General features: G+C 44.1%; 1 protein-coding gene across 2 annotated transcripts in view; it reads left to right on the forward strand.

The window, feature by feature from the left end:
- CARNMT1 (carnosine N-methyltransferase 1) overlaps window positions 1-15,220 on the forward strand; it is a 28,448-nt gene extending 13,228 nt beyond the window's left edge. The window contains exons 6-8 of one of the 2 annotated variants that reach the window (XM_040417066.1): window positions 1,508-1,621; window positions 13,581-13,684; window positions 14,370-15,217. In XM_040417066.1, the coding sequence (XP_040273000.1) occupies window positions 1,508-1,621; window positions 13,581-13,684; window positions 14,370-14,471 (320 nt within the window). In that variant the 3' untranslated portion in view covers window positions 14,472-15,217. Of the gene's footprint in view, window positions 1-1,507; window positions 1,622-13,580; window positions 13,685-14,369 lie in introns of both variants that reach the window. The other variant, XM_040417067.1, reaches the window with a different exon arrangement.
- The last annotated feature ends 1,834 nt before the right edge of the window (window positions 15,221-17,054 follow it).

Here is a 17,054-nt window from a genome sequence, read left to right on the forward strand (position 1 = left end):
CCAGAGAATAAGTCATCAGTATAAAAATCCTGGAAAACCCTTTTTACCTTTTTATCTAGCTGTGTGAATTGTACTTTCACTTTGTTCTGGTCATCTAATAACCCTTAGCTCTAAATTACTAAAAGGTGATAAACACTTATTTAAGCCACATTCTTAGGCCGAATGCACACGGCCGTGGTCCGCGGCCGAGAGCGGTCCGTGGTATGCCGGGCTGGATTCCTGTTCAGAGCAGGAGCGCACGGCGTCATTGGTTGCTATGACGTTGTGCGCTTCATGCCGCCACTGCACTACAGTTATACACTCGTATAGATCATACGAGTGTATTACTGTAGTGCAGCGGCGGCATGAAGCGCACAGCGTCATAGCAACCAATGACACAGTGCGCTCCTGCTCTGAACAGGAATCCAGCCCGGCATACCACGGACCGCTCTCGGCCGCGGACCACGGCCGTGTGCATTCGGCCTTATCAGTAAGATAAAAACTGAGCTTTAATGACTATATAAATTTTTTAAGGCAGAGATCAGAGAGGAGCCTGTCAGCTGAGCTGCCTGATGGAACACAGTGAAAATTCAGATCCTGCTACTAGATAAACTTAAGGCTGTACAAAGACAGTGGTTAAAATTTTTTAATAAAGACCAATTAAAAAAATTATTCAAAATGAGTACAATTCAATAATAAATAAATAAAAATTCCCCCAAAGGTGTACATAACCTTTAAGATCGGTGCTTGTTGATACTCAATAGGAACATTCATTGTTTACTTCCATTCACAACATGCAAGTAAGTAATGATCAGGAGCGAACAGTTCATTCCTGATCATTGCCTGATTTCTTAGCTGCATTCACATGCATCCCTCTCAACAATTTCTACTGTGATTGTTCATTGACACGCAGATTCATTGTTTGTCGGCAGTACATCCTGTTTCCACAGGGCGATGTGCTGCCCATCTCCCGCCTTTTCCTGTATATCAAGCAAAGACCAGCAGGAATCAGTTAGTTTCTGACCCCTAAGACAATATCTTGTGGATAGATGATAAACATTGGCCGTGGTGCAACCCCTTTAAAGGGTTATTCCATGGAAAACATTTATCAACTATCCATAGAATAGGCGATATCGGATAACAGGGGGTCCGTCTGCCCATTAAAGTGAATTTTTTTGCAGTGGACCGACTTGCACACTACTGTTGCATTCAGAGAGGAGACTCACAGACCTGGGATCTGATATTTATCGCCTATCCTGTGGGTAGGTGATGAATACTTTCATGGAATAACCTCTTTCAGTAGATCATTGCTTACAATCCCCCTTTAATAAGAAGCTGACTCCGTTGTGTGAAAAATCTTTAGAGTGACTTTCTGTTCTGGTCTTTGGTAGGGGGCCAACGTCTGATGTCACATTTGTCTTACAGGCTTTGGTGAGACAACCCCTTTAAAAAAATCATTACATTAACATGTTAGGGTCTGTTGTAAGTATACGTTTTTTTTATAAGCGTTACCTTTCTGTTTTAACAGATTCTTGGGACTGTGTGGCCACATGCTTCTTTATAGACACGGCACATAATATTCTTGACTACATTGAGACTATTAGAAAAATCCTTAAACCTGGAGGCATTTGGATTAATTTGGGTAAGATATCTACCGGTTCTGTAATAAATGGAAACAAATGAGACTATGTAGTGTCTTTTAGAGAGTTGGTTCTTTAACCCTTTCCTGACGTGTTGATTTTCCGTTTTTGCGTTTTCGTTCCCTGCCTTCCCAGAGCCATAACTTTTTCCATTCAAATAGCCGTTTGAGAGTTTGTTTTTTGCGTGACAAGTATTTTCTTTTGCCACCTTTTAATATTAGATAGGATGTAGAGGGAAGCAGGAAAAAAATTCCAAATGGGGTGCAATTGGGGAAAAAAATATATATAATCCGCCACAGTTTTGTTTTATTTTTTACAGCTTTCACTATGTGGTAAAACTGACTTGTGCTCTTCATTCTCCAGGTCAGTTTGTATCTGGCGATACCATTTATGTATAGTTTTTCTTGCATTTTAATACTGAAAAATCATTGCGACATTCTGACCCCCATAACTTTTTTATAGTTATGTCTAGGGTTGTCACGATACCAAAATTTTGATTCGGTTTCGATACCATAAAAAAGTATTGCAATACTCGATAGCATTCGATACCACGCAAAAAGAATAAAACGCCAAAAACGCCGCGTGCATTCGGCATTTTATGGAACGTCCGACCCATAATCGAACAGTCCTATCCTATTTTTTGGGGGGACAAGGTGACTAAAAAATGGCGAATCACCCGTTTTCTTTTTTTTTTTTTTTTTTTCTTTATTAATAGTTAGCACTTTTTCTGCCGTGATGATATGTAATATGTTTGTTTATTGTTTATATATTTTATATGTAAATTTTTTAAAGGGGGTGATTTAAACTTAATATTTTGGTGTTTTTATTTTTTTATTTTTTACTTTTTATATAATAACTATTTCCCCCCTTAGGGGCTAGAACCTGGAATCTTTTCATCCCTTGTCCTATTCACCCAATAGAGCTCTATCAGGATGAATAGGAGTTCACACACTCCCTGCTGCCCTGTGCTTTGTGCACTCAGCAGCAGGGAGATTACCATGGCAGCCAGGGCTTCAGTAGCGTCCTGGCTGCCATGGTAACCAATTGGAGCCCCAGGATTAAGAGGAGGGGAGGGGACCCTGTGGCCACTGCCACCATTGATTTTAACATTGGGGGGGCGCGCACTGTGCCACCAATGAATAGAAGTAACCTTTTAATACAAATACAGGAGGTGGGTGCCGGCGGCAGAATCACATAGCTGGCACCCGACCTCTGACAGGGCGCTGCGATCCATGGCAGTTAACTCCCCAGGTGCGGCACCTGAGGGGTTAACTACCACGGATGGAAGCACCCTGTCATAGAGGCCAGGAGCCGGCTATGTGATTCTGCCGCTGGCACCTGCCGCCTATATTTGTATTAATGGGTTAGTTATCATCATTGGTGGCGCAGTGGCCACAGCCCCTCCCCTCCTGCGCCGCTCTCTCTTCTTATTGGCAGCAGCGGTGGCACAGGGGGAAGGAAGGGAGAGACTCCTTCTCCCCTGTGCTGCTGAGGAGAACATGGAGCACGCTGAGAGCAGCGCGTGCCATGTTCTCTGATACTAGGCTGTGCAGTAGTTGTTCAGTATGCAGACCGCATGTTATAGAGCAGGGATCAGCACTCCAGATCGCTGTTATAGAGCAGGAGAAGTTGAGCAGACTGATACAGTCCTGATCAAAAGTTTAAGACCACTTGGAAAATGGCAAAAAATCATATTTAGCATGGCTGGATCTTAACAAGGTTCCAAGAAGAGCTTCAACATGCAACAAGAAGAAATGGGAGTGAGACAAAACATTTTTTGAGCATTCAATTTAATGAAAACAACGAATAAACTGAAACAGGCTGTTTTTCAGCTTATCCAAATTTAAGGACCACACCTCCAAACCCCCCCCAAAAAAAAACTGAAATCCAACTTCCAAACATGAACTCTGTAATGAGTAGCTCCGCCGTTATTGTTTATCACTTCCAAAATTCGTTTCGGCATGCTTGATGCAATTTCTCCAAGTGCTGAAGACGGCCGCACGAAGGCCATCTACTGTCTGGAACTGTTGTCCATTTTTGTAAACTTCCCTTGCCATCCATCCCCAAAGGTTCTCAATTGGATTTAGATCAGGGGAACACGCAGGATGGGCCAAAAGAGTGATGTTATTCTCCTGGAAGAAGTCCCTTGTCCTGCGGGCATTGTGTACTATAGCGTTGTCCTGTTGAAAAACCCAGTCGTTACCACACAGACAAGGGCCCTCAGTCATGATGAATGCTCTCTGCAACATCTGGACATATTTGACGTTTGACGCCCCTGCACTTCCTGAAGCTCCATTGTTCCACTGAAGGAAAAAGCATCCCAGACCATTATGGCGCCCCCTCCACTGTGGCGCGTAGAAAACATCTCAGGTGGGATCTGCTTGTCATGCCAGTAACGTTGGAAGCCATCAGGACCATCAAGGTTCAATTTTTTTCTCATCAGAAAATAAAACTTTCTTCTACCTTTGAATGTCTAATGTTTGGTGCTCTCTTGCAAAGTCCAAACGAGCAGTTCTGTGGCGTTCAAGGAGACGAGGTCTTTTGAAGGCGTTTTTTGTTTTTAAAGCCCTTCAGTCTCAGATGCCGTGTGATGGTTATGGGGCTGCAGTCAGCACCAGTAAGGGCCTTAATTTGGGTCGAGGATCGTCCAGTGTCTTGATGGACAGCCAACTGGATCCTTTGGCTCAGTGCTAATGAAATTTTTTGGGGTCTTCCACTTTACTTTTTTGTTCCATAACCCTCAGGATCATTTAAGAAATTCCAAATGACTGTCTTACTGCGTCCCACCTCAGCAGCGATGGCGCGCTGTGAGAGACCCTGCTTATGCAGTTCAACAACCCGACCACGTTCAAAAAGGGACAGTTTTTTGCCTTTGCCATCACAACGTGTGACTACCTGACAGAAAATGACAATGAATCCACATCTTTGCACAGATTTGGCCTTTTAACCACCTCAGCCCCCCTAGCTTAAACACCCCTAATGACCAGGCCACTTTTTACACTTCTGACCTACACTACTTTCACCGTTTATTGCTCGGTCATGCAACTTACCACCCAAATGAATTTTACCTCCTTTTCTTCTCACTAATAGAGCTTTCATTTGGTGGTATTTCATTGCTGCTGACATTTTTACTTTTTTTGTTATTAATCGAAATTTTATGATTTTTTTGCAAAAAAATGAAATTTTTCAGTTGTAAAATTTTGCAAAAAAAACGACATCCATATATAAATTTTTCTCTAAATTGATTGTTCTACATGTCCTTGATAAAAAAAAAAATTTGGGTAAAAGTTATAGCGTTTACAAACTATGGTACAAAAATGTGAATTTCCGCTTTTTGAAGCAGCTCTGACTTTCTGAGCACCTGTCATGTTTCCTGAGGTTCTTCAATGCCCAGACAGTAGAAAAACCCCACAAATGACCCCATTTCGGAAAGTAGACACCCTAAGGTATTCGCTGATGGGCATAGTGAGTTCATAGAACTTTTTATTTTTTGTCACAAGATAGCGGAAAATGATTATTTATTTTTATTTTTTTCTTACAAAGTCTCATATTCCACTAACTTGTGACAAAAAATAAAAACTTCCATGAACTCACTATGCCCATCACGAAATACCTTGGGATGTCCTCTTTCCAAAATGGGGTCACTTGTGGGGTAGTTATACTGCCCTGGCATTCTAGGGGCCCTAATGTGTGGTAAGTAGTTTGAAATCAAAATCTGTAAAAAATAGCCGGTGAAATCCTAAAGGTGCTCTTTGGAATGTGGGCCCCTTAGCTCAACTAGGCTGCAAAAAAGTGTCACACATGTGGTATTGCCGTACTCAGGAGAAGTTGGGTAATGTGTTTTGGGGTGTCATTTTACATATACCCATGCTGGGTGAGATAAATATCTTGGTCAAATGCCAACTTTGAATAAAAAAATGGGAAAAGTTGTCTTTTGCCAAGATATTTCTCTCACCCAGCATGGGTATATGTAAAATGACACCCCAAAACACATTGCCCAACTTCTCCTGAGTACGGCGATACCACATGTGTGACACTTTTTTGCAGCCTAGATGCGCAAAGGGGCCCACATTCCTTTTAGGAGGGCATTTTTAGACATTTGGATCCCAGACTTCTTCTCACGCTTTAGGGCCCCTAAAATGCCAGGGCAGTATAAATACCCCACATGTGACCCCATTTTGGAAAGAAGACACCCCAAGGTATTCAATGAGGGGCATGGCGAGTTAATATGTTGTTTTTTTTTTGGCACAAGTTAGCGGAAATTGATATTTTTATTTTTTTCTCACAAAGTCTCCCTTTCCGCTAACTTGGGACAAAAATTTCAATCTTCCATGGACTCAATATGCCCCTCAGTGAATACCTTGGGGTGTCTTCTTTCCAAAATGGAGTCATTTGTGGGGTGTTTGTACTGCCCTGGCATTTGAGGGTCTCCGCAATCATTATATGTATGGCCAGCATTAGGAGTTTCTGCTATTCTCCTTATATTGAGCATACAGGTAATGAGATTTTTTTTTCGTTCAGCCTGTGGGCTGAAAGAAAAAGTGAACGGCACAGATTTCTTCATTCACATCGATCAATGTGGATGAAAAAATCTCTGCCAAAAAAAAAAGAGGGGAAAGGCGTCTGCCAGGACATAGGAGCTCCGCCCAACATCCATACCCACTTAGCCCGTATGCCCTGGCAAACCAGATTTCTCCATTCACATCAATCGATCTGGATGAATAAATCATTGCCGGGATTTTATTTTTTTATTTTTTTTATATATACAAAGTGTTTGCCAAAGCATATGAACACCGCCGCCTCCTCAGCTCATATGCCTCGGCAAACGTATCTTTTACTGCGGAGGAGAAATCTCGTCTTGCAGCGCCGCATACACCGACTTGTGTGTAATCTGACAGCAGCGCAATGCTTCTGTCAGAATGCACATCAGTGCTGCAGCTAGTCGATCGGTTGGTCCGCCTGGAAAGTAAAAAAAACAAAACAAAAAAAAAAAAAACAGGCCGCAACGCAATAAATTGTATTAACTTTATAATAACTTTTGAACAGAACATATAAACTTTTTTTGAACTGAAAGTTAACTTTTTTGCTTACTGGTGTTTTTTTTTTTTTTTTTTTACCTTTATAGGACAAACCTCTCCTTCCCCATGGGACAATGTGCAAAGCGCAAATCGCCCAAAGATGTGGCGAAGTACATTATGCACTTTATCCCAGGTGAAAGGAGAGGTTTGCAGCAGCTGTGAGAGAAAGGGCCCTAATAGCCCTGTGTGCCTGTCCTGTGAGATGCAATCCCTATGCTAAGTGTACCTGTGTGTGGTACTTCCGGAAACACTCTCCAAAGCATAGGGCAGGGTGGTCAGGGCAGTCAGGACAGAAATAGTGGGTGTCACGCCTTATTCCACTCCTGCTACAGACACGACATTTTTTTCGGGGTGGCGGTTGGTTTGAGGTACCAGCAACGACACTGGGGAAATGTCGCTCGTGTAGACGGCTCACTACACTGGTGGTTGGGGCCACGGAACCTCCTGGATACAGGAGGTTCGCGATGATCTCTTCCTGAAATTTGAGGAAGGATCCTGTTCTCCCAGCCTTACTGTAGAGAACAAAACTATTATATGCAGCCAATTGAATTAAATATACAGACACCTTCTTATACCAGCGTCTGGTGCGTCGGGAAACTAAATAGGGAGCCAACATCTGGTCATTGAAGTCCACCCCTCCCATGAGCGCATTATAGTCGTGGACACAGAGGGGCTTTTCAATGACACTTGTTGCCCGTTCAATTTGGATTGTCGTGTCTGCGTGAATGGAGGAGAGCATGTAAACGTCACGCTTGTCTCCATTTCACCGCAAGCAGTTCTTTGTTACACAAGGCAGCCCTCTCCCCCCCCTTGCAAGACGGGTGGTAACGAGCCGTTGGGGGAAGCCCCGGCGACTAGGTCGCGCGGTGCCACAGCAGCCAATCTGTTCTAGGAACAAATGCCTGAAGAGGGGCACACTTGTGTAAAAATTGTCCACATAAAGATGGTACCCCTTGCCAAATAAGGGTGACACCAAGTCCCAGACTGTCTTCCCACTGCTCCCCAGGTAGTCAGGGCAACCGACCGGCTCCAGGGTCTGATCTTTTCCCTCATAGATCCGAAATTTGTGGGTGTAGCCTGTGGCCCTTTCACAGAGCTTATACAATTTGACCCCATACCAGGCGCGCTTGCTTGGGATGTATTGTTTAAAGCCAAGGCGCCCGGTAAAATGTATTAGGGACTCCTCTACGCAGATGTTTTGCTCAGGGGTATACAAATCTGGAAATTTCTGGTTGAAGTGGTCTATGAGGGGCCGAATTTTGTGGAGCCGGTCAAAAGCTGGGTGGCATCTGGGACGGGAGGTTGTGTTGTCGCTAAAGTGCAGGAAATGCAGGATGGTCTCAAAACGTGTCCTGGACATAGCAGCAGAGAACATGGGCATGTGATGAATCGGGTTCGTGGACCAATATGACCGCAATTCATGCTTTTTGGTTAGACCCATGTTCAGGAGAAGGCCCAGAAAATTTTTTCATTCGGAAACTTGGACTGGTTTCCACCGGAAAGACTGGGCATAAGAGCTTCCCGGCTTGGCGGCTGTAAATTGAGTGGCATACCGAGAGTCCAAGAGCTCCGCAGTCAAGAACAGCTCAAAAAATCCCAGGGCCAAACCGATCTGAGCTGTCTCAACCCGAACTCCAGACTGGGCGGTGAAAGGGGGAACTAATGGTGCGGCTGAAGTTGGGGACTGCCAATCAGGTTTTGCCAGCACCTCAGGGATTCTAGGGGCTCTACGGGCCTGTCTTTGCGGTGGCTGCAACGGGGTAACTACTGCACGTGCCACCGTACCAGCTTCAACTGCCCTTCTGGTGCTCGCCACTTCACCATGTTGTACGGCAGTGCTGGTACTAGGTCCAGGATGGGCTGCGCTGCTGGTGTATGCCTCACCACGTAATCCGACAGCGCCAGCCCCACTCTGCTGCCCTTGAAACGGATCCTGCGCAACCTGTGGTCTAGCAACAAGAGGCCGGGTACGCCTGGTGCTATCAGGGACCTCAACCTCCTCGTCCGAACTTTGGGTCAGACTGCCACTGCTTTCTACAGGTTCATATTCTGACCCGCTAGATTCATCAGATGAGGGTTCCCATTCCTCATCCGACTGGGTCAGAATCCTGTAGGCCTCTTCAGAAGAATACCCCCTGTTTGACATTTTGGACTACTAAATTTAGGGGTATTCCCTGAGACTACCCAAGAAAAAAAGCAAGCCTGTCTTACAACGGGGAGGATAGCGAAGTACCGGAGGCCGCTGCGATTGATAAAAAATATCAAAACTGATTTTTTTATCGCCGCAGCGCTTGTAAAGTGATTGTGCAGTGATCAAAAAACTAAAAAAAATTTGTCACTGCGACGGGGCGGGCGTAGGTGAACGCACGTGTGGGCGACCGATCAGGCCTGATCGGGCAAACACTGCGTTTTGGGTGGAGGGCGAGCTAGGGTGACACTAATACAATTATAGATCTGACTGTGATCAGTTTTGATCACTTACAGATACTATAAAAGTACAAATGCTGATTAGCGATACGCTAATCAGTGACTGCGGTGGGCTGGGCGCTAACTGACGCTAAACTACCTAACCAAGGGGCCTAAACTATCCTAAAACTATAAATCAATACCAGTGAAAAAAAAAAAAAGTGACAGTTTACACTGATCACTTTTTTCCCTTTCACTAGGTGACTGACAGGGGCGATCAAGGGGTTAATTGGGGTGATGGAGGGTGATCTGGGGGCTAAGTGTGGTGTTGGTGGGTACTCACAGTGATGTCTGCTCCTCTGCTGGAACCAACCGACGAAAAGGACCAGCAGAGGAGCACAGAAGCCATTTAACACATTATACACTGCTCAAAAAAATAAAGGGAACACTTAAACAACACAATGTAACTCCAAGTCAATCACACTTCTGTGAAATCAAACTGTCCACTTAGGAAGCAACACTGAGTGACAATCAATTTCACATGCTGTTGTGCAAATGGGATAGACAATAGGTGGAAATTATAGGCAATTAGCAAGACACCCCCAATAAAGGAGTGGTTCTGCAGGTGGCGACAACAGACCACTTCTCAGTTCCTATGCTTCCTGGCTGATGTTTTGGTAACTTTTGAATGCTGGCGGTGCTTTCACTCTAGTGGTGGCATGAGACGGAGTCTACAACCCACACAAGTGGCTCAGGTAGTGCAGCTTATCCAGGATGGCACATCAATGCGAGCTATGGCAAGAAGGTTTGCTGTGTCTGTCAGCGTAGTGTCCAGAGCATGGAGGCGCTACCAGGAGACAGGCCAGTACATCAGGAGACGTGGAGGAGGCCGTAGGAGGGCAACAACCCAGCAGCAGGACCGCTACCTCCGCCTTTGTGCAAGGAGGAACAGGAGGAGCACTGCCAGAGCCCTGCAAAATGACCTCCAGCAGGCCACAAATATGCATGTGTCTGCTCAAACGGTCAGAGACAGACCCCATGAGGGTGATATGAGGGCCCGACGTCCACAGGTGAGGGTTGTGCTTACAGCCCAACACCGTGCAGGACGTTTGGCATTTGCCAGAGAACACCAAGATTGGCAAATTCGCCACTGGTGCCCTGTGCTCTTCACAGAAGAAAGCAGGTTCACACTGAGCACATGTGACAGACGTGGCAGAGTCTAGAGACGCCGTGGAGAACGTTCTGCTGCCTGCAACATCCTCCAGCATGACCGGTTTGGCATTGGGTCAGTAATGGTGTGGGGTGGCATTTCTTTGGAGGGTCGCACAGCCCTCCATGTGCTCGCCAGAGGTAGCCTGACTGCCATTAGGTACCGAGATGAGATCCTCAGACCCCTTGTGAGACCATATGCTGGTGCGGTTGGCCCTGGGTTCCTCCTAATGCAAGACAATGCTAGACCTCATGTGGCTGAAGTGTGTCAGCAGTTCCTGCAAGACGAAGGCATTGATGCTATGGACTGGCCCGGCCGTTCCCCAGACCTGAATCCAATTGAGCACATCTGGGACATCATGTCTCGCTCTATCCACCAACGTCACGTTGCACCACAGACTGTCCAGGAGTTGGCAGATGCTTTAGTCCAGGTCTGGGAGGAGATCCCTCAGGAGACCGTCCGCCACCTCATCAGGAGCATGCACAGGCGTTGTAGGGAGGTCATACAGGCACGTGGAGGCCACACACACTACTGAGCCTCATTTTGACTTGTTTTAAGGACATTACATCAAAGTTGGATCAGCCTGTAGTGTGTTTTTCCACTTTCATTTTGAGTGTGACTCCAAATCCAGACCTCCATGGGTTGAAAAATTTGATTTCCATTTTTTAATTTTTGTGTGGTTTTGTTGTCAGCACATTCAACTATGTAAAGAACAAAGTATTTCTGAAGAATATTTAATTAATTCAGATCTAGGATGTGTTATTTTTGTGTTCCCTTTATTTTTTTGAGCAGTGTATTTATAAATATAATGTGTTAGATGGCTTCTGATTCGATTTTTTGAAAATCGTCAACCTGCCAGCGACTATCATTGGCTGGCAGGTTGATGACGAACTTGTCTTTTAAATTTTGCCGGACCGCCATGCGCGGGCCGGCTTTGTCCGAAATCTCGCGTCTCGTGAGAGGACGCACCGGCGCGTCCACCCAGAGTAACAGGACCGCCGCAAAGACGCAATCCTGCGTACGGCGGTTTTAAGCAGGTTAAAGGCATGTGGTCCTAAACATTTGATCAGCTGAGAAACAGCCGGTTTCAGTTTAATCGTTATTTTCATTAAATTGAATGCTCAAAAAATGTTGTCTCACTCTCATTTCTTCTTGTTGCATGTTGAAGCTCTTCTTGGAACCTTGTTAAGATCCAACAATGTAAAATATGATTTTTTTTTTCCATTTTTCAAGTGGTCTTAAACTTTTGATCAGGACTGTATATAGTTTTGTGGGAAAAGATTCAGTAACACTTGTATTTCATTCATTTAAAGGGGTTGTGTGAGGGGGTTTAAATTGTTGACCTATCCTGAGGAGAGGTTTTCAATATCAGATCGGCAGGGATCCGACTCCCCGTACCCCCGCCGATCAGCTGTTTGAAGAGGAGGCGATGCTCGTGCGAGCTCTCCTTCCTCTTTCTGAGCTCAATGTGTAGTAGAGCATAACCTGGCACTCACCCGGGAGTAAAAATCGTCTTGCTTTCTGCGGGTTAGATAAACATGGCCATGGACATCTAGGCGACGGCCGTTTCGTGCATACCTGCACTTCGCCTGGCCTTCCCACACAAACTGTGGCACGCCCCCTAAAGGCACCTAATGAACCACATGATACAAATCATAGCACTAAAAACAAGGATAAAAATGTGTACCTGAGAGACCACCGAATTTCACCCTAACCTTACAGTATTGCGCTCCCTTATTTCATAAAAACACACTAAGGTCATTCCTGTCGTTTAACCCTAGAGGGCCCAAGACCCCGGTTTTTAATGATCATTTCTGCATCCTTTTACAATAACATTTTTTTTTCTCTATCTTCTTTTGTTACCTGTTGTAAACGGAAAAAAAACGCAGAGCCGCATTTGGCCAATATCGCCTCCATGTTGCTCGCACATGTGGTCAATCAATCTTGGTGCTCCCAGCTTAGTTCTAAGTAAGCGTGCATACTTGCCAAAGAAAACCTGCATCGCCCTGACTGTTTTCCCTATATAGTATAAACCACATGTGCATATAATAGCATACACTACATAGTTAGTCTTACAGGTAAAAAAACTCCTTTTAAAAAGAATTCACTATTGCCCAATCTTACATATGATCCCTTTAATAAATTGCTGCAAAAACTACACTGGCCACAACGCTGATTACCCTCCTGCATCATACGTCTTAGCCAGTTAAGTCCCTGTTTCTGTCTCTCAAACCTACTGTACCCTTCACTAGCAAATCTCGCAGGTTCTTACTGCGTCTAAAACTAACCAGTGAAGACTGATTAGCTACCTCTTTTATCTGGGGATCACTTGCTATTATGTGCCAATTCTTCTTTACAGAGGCCTTGATTGCATCCGACTAAACTGGAAAGAAAAAGTACATCTTTTTTTCTTTTTTGTTTTTATTAGTTTGTAGTAACATATATTGATCCTGACCTCGAGCCCTTTTATATGACTCCTGTATGTGACGTTACAGGGATATCCTCTCTGCCTTAGGCCTCATGCACACGGCCGTTGCCCGGCCATGGCCGTATTGCGTCCCGCAAACAGCGGGTCCACAATATGCGGGCACCGGCCGTGTGCTCCCCGCATCACGGATGCGGACCCATTTACTTGAATGGGTTCGCAATCTGGAGCTGGGGTGCAGAATGGATTTGGAAATATGCATGCAAACAGACAGCATTTGTAGACAGACCCGGATGCGGATCCATCTTACAAATGCATTGCAAGGAAGGACGGATCCGGCATTGCGGTATTTTTGGACGGAGAGAAGTATTATAAGTATTTCCTCCGTCCAAAACGCTGTTCAGTGACTGAACTAAAGACACCCTGATGCATCCTGAACTGATTGCTCTCCATTTAGAATGCATGGGGATATGCCTGATCGGTTCTTTTCCGGTATTGAGCCCCTATGACGGAACTCTGTGCCGGAAAAGAATAACGCTGGTGTGAAAGTACCCTAATAAACTTCAAAGCTCAGAATGAGCAGGAATATAAATGAGTGATTTTCCGGCACCTAGCTCCAATCTGATACTGAATCTTTTCCCATAAAACTTTACACCAATCTGCTCAGCTCCTCCTGCTGCCTGCAGCTCAGACACCATGTTCAACATGACGGGTTCCCTTCAAAAGGCCCCAGAAATAGAAGATATAAATATGGGGGCATTTAAGTGACCAGGGATTTTATTGAAAGCACTTTATACATTTCTGGTTGTGGCACTGTTTTGACTTATTCTTTTTATTTTCAGGACCACTTTTGTATCATTTTGAAAACTTGGCAAATGAACTTTCTATAGAAGTGAGTTATGAGGATCTGAAAAATGTTATCATACAGCATGGATTTCTTATTGAGGTATTTGGAGAATCTTTATAACATTTCTTGTGGAGATGCAGAATATTCTCAGGAGCTAGGTTTTTATTCTTCACTAGTACCATACCACAGTATAGTTTTGTATTACATTTTCAAGCATAAAATATGTTAAAGCAATCATTTGTATTGGTTGATGTACAGGTTGATTTATTAAAGGGGATATCCTGTGACTATTTACCCAATGTAACTGACACCTTTGGGGCTCCTTTTTATTTTTTTTACAGACATTTGACAGTATTTTTGACTAAAAATCAGTTTTACAATATTTTCATCCATTTGTCGCCTGCAGTTTATTATCCTACATTGCAGGCTGCTCAGTTCTATTCAGCTTTCTGATGGCTGTCTGGTCTGCATTCCTTTGCTCTCATGATGATATCCCTTTTGATATGTTTATTTGGTCGTAAAGGTGTAAGCTTAGGTTTTTATTCAGAAGAGCAGATGGGCAGAGCCATTAGAGGACTCCTCTGATGGATTTCACACTGAATGGGACTGAGCAGCCTGCAATTTGAGAATACACGCAGGATGCAAAAGACAAGCGGTTCAATTTTTTTTCTAAAACCCAAATGCAAAAGTGATTTCTAGCCAAAAATACATGTGTTTTAGTAAATAAAATGCTCCAAGAGTGTCCATAGCCTTTAACCTACCCCCTTATCTTTTGTCTTCCCAGGTGGAGAGAGAATCTGTGAGGACAACATACACTGTAAATCATTTTTCAATGATGAAATACTTCTATGACTGTATATTTTTTGTGGCTCGCAAACCTGAATAATACCTCAATCCACAAAGTATTTGGGCTACAGTTTCAGATGACTTGAAACTGACTTAACTCTTGGTCATTAACAATTTTGACACAAAGGTGCCTTTTACCAACTAGATGAACAGATCTTTTTTTTCTTCCAGAGACATGGTCACACCACCACCAGTCTATAAATGCAGATACCCCATTGTATATATCAGATTACATTTTTTAAATTTGTTGATATTGTCACTATGTGAACACACTTGACTCCTGACTGTTCACTGTTACAATATTGTGATTATCCATTCTTTTTCACCTCCCCCCCCCCCCCCCCCCTCCATAAGATGATGGCCTATAGTAATTTAGTGTTTGTCTACTATGAGAAGGAAAATGGAATATGTCAGTGCCTATCATGATTAATTTATTTCTATTTGTGTTTTGTAATTGTATACTTTTAAATGTTTTTTTTTTCTTCAAGAAATAATTAACTGAAGGCCCCGGGCTTGCATCACCTCTGAAAGATTCATGCTTAGCTGTTGCATGTTGGCTTTCATTCCTCCATCTTCTGCTCCTTGCCTTGTTTTCTTCCGTCTGGGTATGGACATGGTCTTGTGTGCCGCTGCAGCCAGTGACTGGCTTCAGTGGAGTAGTATCTATACCTGGCTGCAGGAAAACAAGTCTGGAACTGGAAGATGGAGGAACAGAAACCAGCTTGCAGGACTTGAGCTGATCAGTTTTATCCTAATGCATTCTGAATGGAGAGCATTCCGTTCAGGATGCATCAGTTCAGTCCCTTACGTTTTTTTGGCCGGAGAAAATACCGCAGCATGCTGCAGTTTTCTCTCCGGCCAAAAATTCCGATCACTAGCCGGAATGCGCAGACCTTTAAAAATGCAAACAAAATTAATACCGGATCTGTTTTTCCAGATGACAACCGGAAAGAGAGCTCCGGTATTTCAATGCACTTGTCAGACACATCCGGATCAGTCTGACAAATGCCATCAGTTTGCGTCCGGATTGCCGTCGCCGGAACTGCCTGCCGGAATCCTCTGCCACAAGTGTGAAAGTACCCTTAAAAAGATACAAAGTGTTAATTGTAGTGGAGGTAATCTTTTTACCTGTGACTGTATATAGGGTCCTTGGCTTTGTGACCAAGACTCTTACTCTCCAACTGATACTGCAGGGGAGATTTATCAAAACTGGTGTAAAGGAAAATTGGCTCAGTTGCTCATAACAACCAATTAGATTCTATCTTTCATTTTCAGAGCTCCCTTAGAAAATGAAAGATGAAATCTGATTGGTTGCCATTGTCATCCAATATGACTTGCTTTCATATGTGGACAGCGAGCCAGTTATCCTAAGTCTCCTCCGGTGTCTGTCTGTTCGTCTGAAACTTCGGTACTCCTAGGAATGAATAGAGAAACTGACTTCCTGTCCACACATAAGACACCATGTCAGCTGGAGAGTCGGCGTCGGTCACATGACACAGCGGAGGACCAGTGTGAATAGTGAATAGTCACCAGTAAAAAGATTACCTTCACTACAATTTACATCATGTCTGTTTCTAAGGACCAGAGAAATAGAATAATAAAATAGTCTGAGTGCTCCTTTTAAAGGGGTTCTGCAGTTTGTTTTAACTGATCTATCCTCTGGATAGATCATCAGCATCTGATTGGCGGGGGTCCGACACCTGGGACCCCCGCCGATCAGCTCCAGGAGCGCTGCAGCCTTCTCACTGTTTACAGCAGGCCCAGTGACGTCACCACTAGTATCAACTGGCCTGGGCACGGCTAAGCTCTGTTCACTTGAATGGAGCTTAGCCCCGCCCAGCTCATTGATACTAGTCGTGATGTCACTGGGCAGGCGGTAAACAGTCAGCTGATCGGCGGTGGTCCCGGGTGTCGGACCCCCGGCGGTCAGATGCTGATGATCTATCCAGAGGATAGATCATAAGTTAAAACTTCAATATGTTTTATTGTGTTTTAATTTCTGTCAATTGGGAATATAGTGCTCCCCTTTATTGAGCCGTTTGCATTATCTATGGTCGATAGGGCTTGGCACAATTAGTACAGCAGTCATATTGTGATGGAGTATAGCTGCTGCACTATGCTAACTTAGGTGCCAGATAAGCTCTATAAATATTTTATAGAGTTCATGTTTATTTAGTGAACCTTTTATTAAGCATTTAGTCAGTGGAACGGCTAAGGAAAGGTAAAAATCTGTTATCGGTAAGTATCTGAGGTGGGTTTGGAAGGGTTGCAGAGCCTATTGTATTACCCAATACATTGTAAAAAGAAAAATAATAAAACATGCTTTTATACTGAAACATTGCATTGATTCAATAATTAAATGGCAGTTTGCTTGTTGTATTGTACGTTGTAAAGTGTTTCCACACATCTGGGTACAGCACAGTGCCTGAGAGCAGCTTTAGCAGGACGCCAGTATTAACGGTACGACTCCAGACCGATAAGTGTATCTACTTCTCAGCTGAGGGCAGGGCTAGGTAAGGGCTCATGCACATGACTATTCTTTTTTTGTCCGCATCCAATCTGCATTTTCTGCTGGTGGGAAGCGGGACCCATTCACTTCAAAGGGGTCGCAAAAGATGCGGAC

The sequence above is a fragment of the Bufo bufo genome, chromosome 2 (assembly GCF_905171765.1).
Source record: "Bufo bufo chromosome 2, aBufBuf1.1, whole genome shotgun sequence".
NCBI lineage: Eukaryota > Metazoa > Chordata > Amphibia > Anura > Bufonidae > Bufo > Bufo bufo.